The sequence below is a fragment of the Alosa pseudoharengus genome, unplaced genomic scaffold (assembly GCF_046254945.1).
Source record: "Alosa pseudoharengus isolate Yale_2024_CS ecotype anadromous, Long Island Sound unplaced genomic scaffold, YU_APseudo_1.1 YU_APseudo_1.1_scf_11, whole genome shotgun sequence".
In the NCBI taxonomy this organism is placed as follows: Eukaryota; Metazoa; Chordata; class Actinopteri; order Clupeiformes; family Clupeidae; genus Alosa; species Alosa pseudoharengus.
Genome location: NW_027468576.1, coordinates 8393040 through 8406715, shown reverse-complemented (window position 1 = coordinate 8406715; position 13676 = coordinate 8393040). Strand labels below are relative to the sequence as shown.

The 13676-nt window shown below is 47.4% G+C and overlaps 1 protein-coding gene across 4 annotated transcripts in view; it reads left to right on the top strand.

Moving 5' to 3' along the window:
* The window catches only part of atp11b (ATPase phospholipid transporting 11B), a 38179-nt gene that overhangs the window by 22451 nt on the left and 2052 nt on the right, over window positions 1-13676 (top strand). Inside the window, exons 21-29 of one of the 4 annotated variants that reach the window (XM_076277917.1) lie at window positions 196-298; window positions 746-891; window positions 1040-1099; window positions 1923-2050; window positions 2184-2322; window positions 3704-3769; window positions 3938-4041; window positions 4416-4581; window positions 10108-10265. In XM_076277917.1, the coding sequence (XP_076134032.1) occupies window positions 196-298; window positions 746-891; window positions 1040-1099; window positions 1923-2050; window positions 2184-2322; window positions 3704-3769; window positions 3938-4041; window positions 4416-4581; window positions 10108-10265 (1070 nt within the window). Of the gene's footprint in view, window positions 1-195; window positions 299-745; window positions 892-1039; window positions 1100-1922; window positions 2051-2183; window positions 2323-3194; window positions 3618-3703; window positions 3770-3937; window positions 4042-4415; window positions 4582-7754; window positions 10022-10107; window positions 11357-13676 lie in introns of those variants that run through there. The other 3 variants (XM_076277916.1, XM_076277918.1, XM_076277919.1) reach the window with 3 other exon arrangements.

Genomic DNA, 13676 nt, shown 5'->3' with positions numbered 1-13676 from the left:
ATGCTGCTCTCAAGACCACACACACACACACACAGAGACACACACACACACACACACACACACACACGGAGACACAGACAGGCACACACACACACACACACCCCACCACTATTGTTCCCACCAGCTGCCTAATTGCCTGACACAAGCGCTCGGTTTCCGTAGTTGCGGTGCTAATGGCTCTGCTGTGATTGATAGGTGGTGCGTCTGCTGAAGACTTCGCCGGAGAAGCCCATCACTCTGGCCATCGGCGACGGGGCCAATGACGTCAGCATGATTCAGGAGGCCCATGTTGGCATAGGTGACCTACACTCCACATCTCACAGCTGTGTGGGGTGCTTAGATGCTTAGCCCCTATTCACTGTCGGCTTGACACACACAGTCACAGGAGAATGGGCAGCTTGTCAGTAAACGCAGGCTCACTGCTACTCTGGCATCAGTAGTGAGGACTGACAGGTTGTATTATTCTTACTTACTGCTGTAAGAGACTTGCAGCATGAGTGCACATCAAGCCCATTAAGGCAATCTTTTAAAGAACACTTCATTTAAAAGCCAATGATGAATGGTCAATTGTGAGTCTGTCAAGGCTCTTTTGGCTATCAGCATTAGTTCTCAAGTTGTCTTTTGAAGAAGCCACTGATAGCCTGGGCTGATAGACTCATGAGTGTGTCGAGCATCTCGGGAAGCATTTTACTCTGTGAGCTCATGTGAGTAGCACATGATTAATTGGGATTCTGACTCTCCGCAGGTATCATGGGGAAGGAAGGCAGGCAGGCGGTCAGAAACAGTGACTATGCAATCGCAAGATTCAAGTTCCTTTCCAAATTGCTGCTTGTGCACGGACACTTCTATTACATAAGAATAGCTACCCTGGTGCAGTATTTTTTCTACAAGGTGAGCGTCTAGTCTGTCTGTGTGGTGTACAGTGTAAAGTGTGTATTGTTGTTTATCTGTGTGTGTGTGTGTGTGTGTGTGTGTGTGTATTTGGTGGTTTGGATACTTGATGGAAACATTTACATGTCTTTTTTGTGTTTCTTTTTAGAATGTGTGTTTTATCACGCCCCAGTTTTTATACCAGTTCTTCTGTCTGTTTTCACAACAAGTAAGTGTGTTTGGTATCTGTGTCATCACTGGTCACTGTGCCACCGTCTTGTCACTTGCTGTCATTTTGTTTGTGACGTGATCACTGTTAGACTGTCAACACACACACACACACACAGTAAGATGATGCCCTTTGTGCTGTTCAGCTGAACATTTGGTGAAAAGAAAGTGACATGAATCTTATTTCCTTTCGCTGTAGTGATGATGTTTGATATTGAAATTAAACGTACTGAAAAAGGACATCTCATGTTGGTGATGTTTTTGCTGAAATGACCTATTGTGGCTAAAGTGTCATGATCTTTATTTAAAGCTGCAGTTGGCAAGTCTGACAGATCGAGGGGATTTAGCCAAAATGTTGAAGCGTTGCTGTTGTTGCAGGCAGCTCACTGCGCCGGGATTAGTGTGTGCTTCACCTCACTGTGTCACGGATTGGGATAAATGCAGAGACCAAATTTCCCTCACGGGATCAAAAGAGTGTATATACTTATATTTATACTTGATTGGACCAGAAGAACCGGGAGCTGTGGATTTTTGCAAAACAAATAACAGGCTCTAGGTGGAGGTAGAAGTGTGTTTTTTTTTCTTTTCTAAAACCGGCTGATTTATGTTGTTCTGTCGGAGCATAGTGTCGGTTTCAGTGAATATAATCAAAAAAATCTTGCCAACTGCAGCTTTAACATCCTGATATATCCTGATCTATAGGAATCTAATCTAATCTAATCCATGTCTGGCATACAAAACATGTCTACCGTGTCTTTGGTAGCAGGTTTCCTGTCCCCACTCTGACTGTCTGTGTGTGTGTCTGTCTGTCCCCTGTCTGGCAGACTCTTTATGACAGTGTCTATCTGACACTCTACAACATCTGCTTCACCTCGTTGCCCATCCTGGTCTACAGTCTGTTTGAGCAGCTGGTGCATCCGCACGTGCTGCAGAGCAAACCGGCATTGTACAGGTACGCCGCACAGCGCAGCACACTGACCAGTGTGACCTGCCGTCCTGGCCACCTATGGCTCCTAATCAAAGCTGCGGCGGCGAGAGCCCCTAACACTGCCCGTCATCATTAACGTCATTCACTCATCCTGCAGGGACATCAGCAAGAACTCCATGCTCTCCTTCAAGACGTTCCTGTACTGGACGCTGCTAGGCTTCTGCCACGCCTTCGTCTTCTACTTCGGCTCCTACATCCTGATGGGCGAGGACACCACGCTCCTGGGAAACGGCCAGGTGAGGCAGGGGCAGCAGGGGGTCGGGGGTCGGTCAGTGTTGTGCTGAAGCTCCGTGTCTGCTTGCCTGCACTCTAATCCTCTTCAATGAGAAGTGTTTAAGAGTCTAGAGGTCAGGTTGGAGATGGGTCCCACTCAGGGCCAGCTCTGTTTTTCTTCACTCTATGCATGTCTGCTTCTACCACTGTAAGTGGCTTTCTGTACATCTCTAACTTTAAAGGGACAGGGCGCAAATACTGTGGTGCCTGCATGTTGCCGATTACTTGTAGACTTGGACATTGAGATATTACATGGGTTGGGATTTAATATGTAGACGTGGGCCTTCCTCTTGCCCTTATAGAAATTGCCTTGATGGGAGACCGGTGTTAGTAGAAGGAAAACGGCTGGTGCTGAAATTGAATGAAAGGCAGATGAGATGAGAGAATTGGCTGTGTGCGAAGGTGAGCCCATCAGCTCGTTGCTGGACGAGGGTGGCCGTGTCTGTGTGAGCACCCGGTCACTCTCGGCCATGAAACCTTGGCAACGCCAGCCCTTGCTTCCTTCACCCAACAAGGCAAATATTGATTGAGCGTTGCTTAGAGACCACATAGCGGGTACAGCGCAATATTGATCCCCCCCCCCCCCCCCCCCCAGTCGCAATTTTAGTGAAATACCTTCAATGATGTGGAGGAGCAACAGAGGCACGGCCCTTCAGTCTCTGCTATTCTTGTACCAGCCTGTTGCTGTGATAGTGGTGTTGTTGATGGCGGGACCATTTCATTGTTTCTTGGGGGGATTGGTTATTTGGGAAGTCTTTTTTCTGCCTGTCCTTTTTATTCCTTTCTTTGTTTTTCTCTTTCCTCCTTCTCTTTTTCACGCCGTGCATGTCTTCAGATTTTGAGAGCTAACAGACAACTGGTAAGCGTTGATTGGTTTCCTATAGTTGTTTGCATGCCTCTCTTTCTATTTCCTTTAATCAGTTTCACAGCTGTCTCAGTTCTGAGCTTCACCACTGCTGCATAAGTGTGCGCCATCAGTATTCTTTTGATGCCATGCCACACACATTTGTCAGGCTGAGTGTTTCCGGGTGGCAGGGGAGTTGAAGGAGCGCCCCGTTGCCTTGCATGACTGCAAATGGATTCCAGCGCTGACAGAAATGTTGCCCTCGCTCTAAATGGCTTGGCAACCTCCCGATAACGTTCAGAGCGCCTGGAGGCCGTGTGTGAGTGTACAGCTGTCCTCTGACATGCCAGCATCTGGTGGGCCATTATAGAGAGCCGAAAGTCTGAATAGTGGTGTGTGTGTGTGTGTGTGTGTGTGTGTGTGTGTGGACCGAGATGGACGAAGCTGTTAAAACTATGTTAAGTATCTGAAATATTTAGTTTTTCTCCAACTCTTTTCAGATGTTTGGAAACTGGACGTTTGGAACATTGGTGTTTACAGTCATGGTCATCACCGTCACACTGAAGGTTCAAATCAGTATACTTCAACTCCGTGCACTTCAAATTCTGCTGAGTCATTTGAATGGAATTAATATTCCTGAGACATTTTGTGGCATTTTTAGTCCCATTGCGTCTCCATGTGTTGAGGCGTGAAGGTTACGTACTGAAGGTTGCTCTCATCCCTTTTCTCCTCAGCTGGCCCTAGAGACCCACTTCTGGACATGGATGAACCACTTTGTCACCTGGGGCTCCATTGCGTTCTATTTCATCTTCTCCTTGTTTTATGGGGGCATCATCTGGTATGGCCGCCCTCTCCGCACACAGTGATGATTATGATGATGATGGTCTCTCCTCAAGAACTCCACTGCCACTGTGTCTTACAGTGATGTGATGTCATGTTATGTCACAGCATAGCCTCCTTGCCTTAAGGCAAGGTTTACATTCCCATGTGGATGTCCTCGTATGCACAATAAAGAACTGATCCAAATACACATAGTGTAATTGTATAGGTTTGACCTGGAGGCCTGGAGTAAGTGAGTAATCAGTGTACTCAAGAGGAACACAGACTTTTTGATCAGACATAACCCAGATTGTGTGTGTGTGTTTGTGTGCGTGCGTGTGCATTTGTTTGCATGGCTGTGTGGCCGTATGCGTGTGTCTCTTCTCTCCACAGGCCCTTCCTCCACACGCAGGACATGTACTTTGTCTTTGTCCAGCTGCTGTCCAGTGGCTCCGCCTGGTTCGCCATCATCATCATCGTGACTGGTTGCTTGTTCCCTGACGTCATCAAGAAGGTTCTCTATCGGCACCTACAGCCCACCAGCACCCAGAAGTCTCAGGTAGGATTGGACACAGTCCCCCCCCCCCCCCCCCTGCCCCCCCCCCCCCCCACACACACACAGGCACAGCCCAGCTGCTTAACCCCCCTAACCCCTCAGCGCACCTACGCTGGCTTCAGCTGGGAGCCGAGCTGCAGTAAAGTTGGGTGCAGAGCTCAAGTGAAGACCACAGACCGCTGTGCCCTAATAATATGCACGACGTCACATTTTTGGTGTTTGGTGCAGATAAACATGACCACTTGAAGGGACCACTGTGTGAAAAAACGCTTTGGCAGAGCACATGGAAACATGAAATGCATGCAACACGCAGGCACGACCACACTCACACACTCACTCATGCCAACAACTGCATGGCTTCTCACTAGTCAGGCCTTCCACATGACCCTTACACAGTCAGAGCTGAAGTGGACACATAGCAGAACAGTGAGATGCTAGACTGTGATTGCTAGATTGCAGCAGATGCAGTTTGGAGATACAGATTGATTCATACAGCACTGCTGCCAGTGAAAGAGCTGTTCAAGATCGACTACAGGATGAATTATTCACCGCACACAGAGTAGTTTCACAATGAGTCATGATTTCCCACCTCACAAACACTTAAGTGGTCCAACGGATACATATATATATTTTTATTTTCTTGCAGCTTGTTTTTTCTCCCTCCTACTGTTGTTAATATTAAGTATGTTTGTCGAGGATGTGGGTGAGTCTGTTCCATTGACTCAGAGGGCTGAAGTCAAACCGGGCACTTTCAGGTCCGCTTTCAGTGGCCGGCTGGGCCCACACTGCCTGGGTTTGTTCCCCTGCACCGGTCAGCAGTGGGCTCAGCCCCTCTGTCTCCCGCGCTCCCGAAGAGGAGATCTTTACAGCCAAATGCTGCCGTGTCAGCGAACCTGCAAGCCTCGGCACTGCAGATGACACTCGATACTTGAAAACGCACTCTCACTCGTTTTGTCTCTCTCACCGTGTCTCACTCGCACTCTCTCTCTCTCTCTCTCTCTTTCTCTCTCTCTCTCTCTCTCTCTCTCTCTCTTTCTTTGTGTGGGCTGCACTTTGTTTTCTGTCAGCTCCTTCTGTGAGCTCCTCTTACTCAAGCAGGTCACAGGCTGTCTGTGAGTGTCCGTGTGTGTTTGCGTGGCACTTTGTGTGTGTGAGGCACCGCATATACTGTTTTTGTGTTTGTTCCCATTGTGTATTGTCTCTCTTCATCACACAGACTCTTTTACACTCTCGCTGCTTGGTGTCTTTCTCTCTCACATGTATACAGAGGCCAGAATTATATTTTTCGAGCTATGTAGTGAGAATTTACTGACCAAAAAAACTTTTTACCTGCATTTTTAAGAATTTAAGCATGCATTCTCAGTTTCAGTCTTACGTTAAACAGGCAGTTATGGAAAGGTCATATCTACAACTTCAGTTTGAAATTAATCAGAATTAGACGTTAGTACAGTTAATGTTATTTTACTTGCATGACTTTGCTACACATACGGAACCACATGGCAACAGAACACAGTGGCAGTCACTTTGTTAGTTCATGTGTTGCATTGTGACACGTCACTTGGTGCCAGAGCATCATAGTGAAAATGCCACCTGTCATAAAGATGTTCCTTCTTTGTTTTGACCAGAGGAGGTTTGTTAGCTCCCATGTGTGAGACTGGCGCTTTCAGGCACGCTGGCCATGCAACACCACCCACACAAAGACCAGAGCCTCTAGCCAGCTAGCTCTCATGTCAAATGATAAATATACTCTTAGACACCACAGTAGAGGATGTACCAAATTTGACAGATGTTAATTATGGACTCATGCGCACACACACACACACACACACACAGACATTTTCTCACTCTATATCTCTTTCTTTTGTCTTTGTGTTGCTCACATTGTCTGCCAACACTCTTGTGTTCTGCTTCCATTGCTCAGCTCTATAGTTGTGTCAAACTGCACACACACAAACACACGCACAGGCACCACATACACAATCTCTGTGTTGTTTGTATTTCTGTGTGTGTGTCTTTCTCCCTGTGTCTGTCTCCCTTTCTACTGATGTTGTCTGTGTGTTCCACCTTCCTCTCCTCTGCTAGATGTACTCCAACCGCGTTGCCATAGGTGACGACTTCATCGCCCTGCAGCCTCTTTCCAGGGCCAAGAATCAGCTGGGCAAGATTAGGTAGAGTAGGAAAACCTGCCCCCACCCCCTCAACCCTTACTGCCCCAGTGTCGTCTGCATGCTGTGGTGGACCAACTAACAAGCCATAGGCTGAGAAGACGACTAGAGAGAGAGAAAGAGAGAGAGAGAGAGAGAGAGGGAAAGAAGAAGTGAGTGTGACTATGTAGGGAGAGGTAGAGAGAAAGAGAGAGGTGATGTGGTTAGATGCTCGTTGCACATTGCATGCAAGCTGTGGAAGCTCTGGTCCCCGATCCCTCTCTGACCCTGCATGCAAACTCTGAGTGGGGTGGTCGGCTATAACCACTGGGGAGTGTCATGTGATGCGTTGACTGCTGCATGGCCCATTGGGGTGGCACTTGGGCTGTGCTCTGGTGTTTGTCTGCCACGTTCACCACAGACTGCCAGTTTTAATGCCTGCAGGTGAAAGTGTATTCAAAGGCACTGTAAGGCATGCGGCAGCTCCTTGAGGCTGGTAATGTGTTTTGTTTTGGTCATTGTTCTGAATGAGTGGCTTTCAGTGGACACTGTGCAGATGGAGGCTATTGTGCATGTGTGCTGTTGTGCATCATGTTTCTGGTCTGGACCGCATGCTCTTAACCAAACTTGTTTTTTTGCAATGAGCAGAGAAAACGTTCCCGAGTCCAGCTATTGACACAAGGAGCAGTCTGAACTTCCATTACATATTATGATTCCTTCAAATTTCTCTCTAATATGAATGGTGACATGTCATTCAATCAGCTTCAAAATACGATTGGATTTGTCAGTTTTGTATTTGCTTGTCTAGTCTGTCAGACTAACAAAGTTGGACAAATCCACTTTCAGAAACTGATTAGGTTTTTCTGGATCTTATTCCGAGGCCATGTCATGGCATCTTCATGGTTTCCGCTCAATATTTCCATTTTGGACATGGAGGCGTTTTCATGCTCGTCACACGATTCTGTTTTTTTTTCCTCCTCCTGTAATTTTTCTTCCGTTTGGGAGACTTAACATATTGTTTTGTCCTTCCAGATGGAAGAGGATAAGGTTTCAGTCAGCTCAGAATATGACTCTGCTCAAAGCAGGAACAGAGGGGAGGACAATTGGCAACTGCTAGCTGCTTCTCCTCCCCCCGCCCTCGGTGCCGCCCTATCCTCCCCTAGGTAGTACCGGCCCTGTGTGTGTGTCTGTGGGGTGTGCCCCCCCCCCTCGCCAGACCCCGCGGTGCCCAGGCACGGGGGTGAACTCTTCACCTGGCGGGCAGGGGTGGGGGGCAGGGCCAACCGTGGGTGGGTGGGAATGCTGGCATGGACTTTCTTTGGAGTTTGTTTATTGATTTTTGTTTATTTGTTTTTGTGTTGTCTTTTAGTTCTGTGTCTTTGTTGTTACACATATCTTTTGTCGTACACACATATCTCCATGTGCTTTACGGGATGATCACTCATGATGTCTTTGTCCTCAATCTCCACAGATCGGTAATCTGCATGTTCTAGGCCCTCTGCTTCAGAGAGTGTTTACATTTTTTCATTATTTACCATTATTGTTCATGTATTAATTTTGTTCATTATTTTATTTTGTTGAGTGAATCATATGCAACCAGTGCAGTCCTGACATTTCATATTCATATCATATTTGTATGTCCCTTTCATGTGTTTCATGTCAATCTTTCTGTGCAAAATGCCTGTTTATGAAAAATAAATGTTTTCATCAACTCCTTTTTAGTTTTGCTCCCCACATAGTGTTTTTCCATTATGCTGTGCTTTGTGTGTCAAACTGCTCTTTGTTGCTGATGCAAGATAAGATCGTTGGACATTTCTTTGATGTGAAGTTTGTATCTCTACAGCTAGAAATAACTCATTAATATCCATTGTGAAGATCATGTTTTTTGTCCGTCTCACGCGTTTTCATGCTAATCAGTGTGAAATGTCTTGAGGTTTCCTGTAGCTTAGGCACACTGTTTCCTGGTGAGGTCTGTAGGCAGACTGTGTTGGGCTGATTGCTAAGGCTGACTTGTATATAAATGACACCGCTCACATGGGCATTTACTCAACTAGTCAGTCATCTTGTCTCATATATCCAAACATCATCATGTCTTACCTTTCACCTACATCACCTGCATCTCAGAATTATTGATTTTCAGGGACAGGGTATATATATGAAACCTGCTTTGAAATATATTAACGACCCATCGCACTGCTGGCCCAATATTTCTCCCCGGCCCAAGTGGAAGAATTGCTTGTCATTTTTCATGTAGCCCATTGACCTCTGCCTGCTGTAAAAAAATCCAATCTGCAGAGCTGCGTCTCCTCTCTGCCAGCTTTGATTATGTTGTGTACTGATCACCAGTCTGATGTAGCATGTCCATTCATACAGCTACATTGGAGGATCCATAGGGAGGGGTTTCTGGCCCATCTATGGGCTTGTCATCCCCTGCACTCCAAACTAGCCAGCACAAGGGTGCACCTCCCCTGCCAGATCCCCCCTTAATGCATTATTCAAAGTTCTATCACAGTTGTTGGAAGATTTGATTAGCTCTGCAAGATATCTCAGGGACTGCAAGTATCGACACCAGTCATCAGAAATTGCTCAGTCAGGGGAAGAAACAACAGAGTTTGGCGCTCAGAGATTAGGTCGAAGAATCGGGATTTGTTTCCTGTTCAGGGTAATGGACGATTATATTTGCTTGTATTCTTTGGCCAAGTTGTGCGCTCGTCTGAAGGATGCGGCTGGTGTTCCGCTGCAGCTCTGATCTGACTTTAGATCTGCTGCCAGAGAGTGCTGTTTTGACAGCACTCTACATGCATTGGGATAAATGGCTGTAATTTGATTAGAGGGCGCGGTTGCACCAAGGCCAAGGATGACCTTGCCTTGAAGTAGACTCCCTCATTCATCAACCCTCCTTTATTGATGTTACGGTTTATTTCTTTTTTATTTATTGTTTACCCCTCCGCTCCATGTCGCTCTGTCCTCGGTTATTCATCTGTGTGTCCTGACATCATGAGCTGTGCAACAGCACCAGCACCTCCACTAGTGGGCTTAAGCTTGAAGCCTGTGGGGTCCTTTGGGTGGGATTAGTTTCTGTTCATGACCTATTTGTGGTGTTTGATGTGATCTATAACCACCATATTTACACGTCTGACCTTTTGTATTGCTTTCTCTACCCCCTTTCTTTTTCTCCAACTTTCTCTCTCTCTTTCTCTATCTTTCTTTCATCTTTCTTTCTTTCCATTTCTCGCTCTTCCTCTCTCTCTCCCTCCCTCTCTCTCTCCCTCCCTCTCTCTCTCTTTCCCTCTCTCTCCCTCTCTCTCTCTCTCTCTCTCTCTCTCTCTCTCTCTCTCTCTCTCTCTCTCTCTCTCTCTCTCTCTCTCTCTCTCTCTCTCTGCAGCTTGTTGAGGCCCAGCAGGGTCAGCAGGGCTCAGTCAGCTGCCTGGACTCCTTGTGCTGCATCGGGTCGGAGGGGCAGGAGGGGCCGGGCATCCGTGTCCGGCTGGGCAGGCTGGTGGAGCGGCTGATGGGCCGCTGTGCGCCCCCCAGGGCCGGCAGGTGCGACCTCTCTCTCTCTAGCCTCTGCTGCAACCGCATCGGCTACAAGCTGGAGCACGACGAGGCACCCACGCTCGGAGACTGAGCTCCCCTCCCAGTCCACACACACATGCAGATATATAGACATGCAGTATAAAGTAGAGGCTGTTTCAGAGCTACTTTTGTGTATGCTCTACAAGCTTAGATATGCTCTACAAGCTGAAGCTTCACAAGTTAATCCTACTGGGGACCTGTGCATGTCAGAACCACCCCACCCCACACACACACACACACACACACACACACACACACACACACAGTTTCTGGTGAAAACTTGCTTGGTCAAGGACTTCTCAGCCCAACCTCAAAGAGCAGCACTCACACACATTGGGTTTGTTAACTGGGTTCCCCCTCAGCACGTCTCCGCACGCCACACACACATTCCTTAAGAGCGGGGACCCAGCCCCCCGTCAGCACCACGCGTACCCTGTAGCAGAAAGCGGGGCCCGTTTCAGAGCCCACCGCCACAGCCCTTATTTTTTTATAAAATGAACCTCTGAGGAGTTTGGCTAAAAAGCTGGAGAGCCGTGCTGAATGGGGATGCAGTGTGCTACTAACTTGCCTTCTGAGTGGTGTCCCTTGTGTTGTTTTTGTATGTCCTCAATAGCTTTTAAAAGATTGTCTGCTCGGCCACATCCATACATAGGCTTAAGCTGGGGCCATGCATGCACCACTAGTATCTTTTAAAAGTGTCTGTAATCCTCTGTGTGTAGTCCTGCCAAATGTGTCTTTGCCTGCCCTGCACCTTCTCCTCATTCACCACCTGAGGTCTTTTTTACTGCTGCCTTTCTTGTGTGCCTGGTGTATTTCAGCCTGTTGAGTTTTATCGTTAATAGCCACTCTGTCCTGTGCTCAAGAGTCCTGTTCTGCAGGTCTTGCGCCTTTGTTAGATGCTAAATGGGTCTCTGTGCCACAGAATGTTATGGTCCCACGTTGGTCAGACTGGCCACTATGAATGACCAGGCTTGTGTGTGGTCAGCCATGCAAATGTAATTGTGGTGAAATGCACAGCGCTCGGATGAGAACCATGACCCCCCCCCCCACACACACACACACACACCACCCCACCCCACCCTGTGTGCCGCTTTGTGTGTTTGTTTTGTATGTATTTCTACGTGTGTGTATTTGTCGGGTAGGGATGCATTTCCCAGTCTTTTGCCAAAGTTCCGTAGTGTTGCGTCTCGATGACGGCATGCACATTTGATTTCCATAGTGTTGTGTCTCGATGACGGCATGCACATTTGATTTCCACCTTCGGTCTCTCTGGCTTCAATGTTGCTTTTCTTACGATTGCACCGTCCACTCTGCTGGAATGCCAATGGCCGCTGACGGTTTGCGCTCCTCTAGCTGTTTCACGAGATGAGAACAAGGCCCTCACTTGAGCTTGCCACGACTCTCACTGAACAAAACCATAACAACGCGGTTCCAGCCTTACTGCTAGAGCACTGCCACTGTACAGGCGAGGAAGCATGTTGCCCGTAGCAACAGCAGCCAAGCAAAGACGCCTAATCTGGAAGATGATGTTCTGTAGGGATTCATTTCCCTCAGCTCCCCAAAATCATAGCGTTCACTAGGGGAGCACATTATCAGAGAGCACCGGAGGAGGAGCTATTTTTAGAGACATGGGAAACTGTAGATTTCTTTTGAAATGACCGTTATATACATTTCGCTTGTTTATTTTGTTTTTTACTCGCAACTTGAAGCCTTACCAAGAAGATGAACAAATATGCCTGACCTTCTGCATGAGAAATGCCTTGGGTGTTTTGTATGCGGTTTAATCAGTGTGTGTGTGTGTGTGTGTGTGTGTGTGTGTGTGTGTGTGTGTGTGTGTGTGTGTGTGTGTGTGTGTGTGTGTGTGTGTGTGTGTGTGTGTGTGTGTGTGTGTGTGTGTGTGTGTGTGTGTGTGTGTGTGTGTGTGTGTGTGTGTGTGTGTGTGTGAGAGAGTGAGTGAGAGAGAGACTGTGTGTGGGTGTTTTCCATCAAAATTCTCCTGGTCACTCTAACCCCCCCCCCCCCCCTCGTATGTCTTCCCTTTTCCTTTCCCTATACTGGTAGAGGAGCCAGGATCCAATGTGTGAGTGGGCCACGACCGCTGACACCACACACACACACACACACACACGCACTCTCACACACCACTGCACTTTGTGTCACCAGGCTCAATGCTGGACAGATGGGATCAGTCTGCATCTGTTGTTTGAATCAAATTTATTGCACTGCTTGCGTTGTTTGCTCTTGCTTCTATGTCCTGGCTGTTCGGGTGATGTTCTATTTGGTAAAATCATCATTGCTGTTTCCTGGTACGAAAAAACACCTCATACAAAGTTTGATCTTTCTTTTCTTTTCCTGTCTTTTCCCCCTGGCTCTTTCTCTCTCTACACTGCAGTCTAGCCCTCTGCACCAAGCTCTTAAAACGGTTGTCTGTAGTGGCAAACATGACACATGACAGAGTTGTTGCATGCTGCTGCTGCTGTTGTTGTTGAATGGTGGTTATTTTGCCCCGTCGCTGTGGCAGGCGGGTGCATATGGCCACGCACGAGGCAAAGCCCAAAGACGAGCATCCTAATCCCCACATCCACTCCAGTCTTTTCATTGCCAGAGAATGCATGACATCACTCTGCAGAGAAGCTCGAGCGAGTCTCACACTCACACACGCCCCCTGGAGGTCCATGTAGTAATGTACACTCTCAGTAGAGTATGCGACGGGCTATGTGCCTTCTACTTATGTACATCTTCCCATGTACTCAAAGCCTGTCACATAGGACGTATATTTGGATGCAGATTTTATACTATAATACTACAGATGTATATCCCCTTATATTTCAAATGCATTAGCTATTTTTGTTAGTTATTAGATCTAATCTATGAGAAAAAGTTAATATACAGTATATCAGATGTATTCTATTTCATATACTACTACTTGTAGAGATACTATATCTGTATTGTACTGAAGTGGTCTTCAGGAATGTAGCATGTATGTTGTGACAAAGGAAGCTTTTGCTACTGTGTGTTCAGCTCACTCATGTTGCCCAATTCTGTACTAACATCTTTCCTCATGTTGCCCCATTCTGTACTAACATCTCTCCTCATTCACCACCTGATTTTGGTTTGTCTGGAGCGCTGCATGCTTGTGGTCTCCCACAGGTCTAATCGTTAGGGTCGAGAACCAGTCAGTGCTGCAATGGCTTATGGGTAGGGCAGCGAGGTAGAGAGAGACCAGGTCAGGCTACTGCTGCTATCACTGGGGCTCAGGCTGCAGGCAGGTGCGAAACCCCCCCAACCCCCTTACCAGACATGCCAGCCAGCTAGCCTTGATGCCACTCTGTCTGTCCAGGCCGGATAGGAAAGTCAGTCAGTCAGCAATGTCAGTAT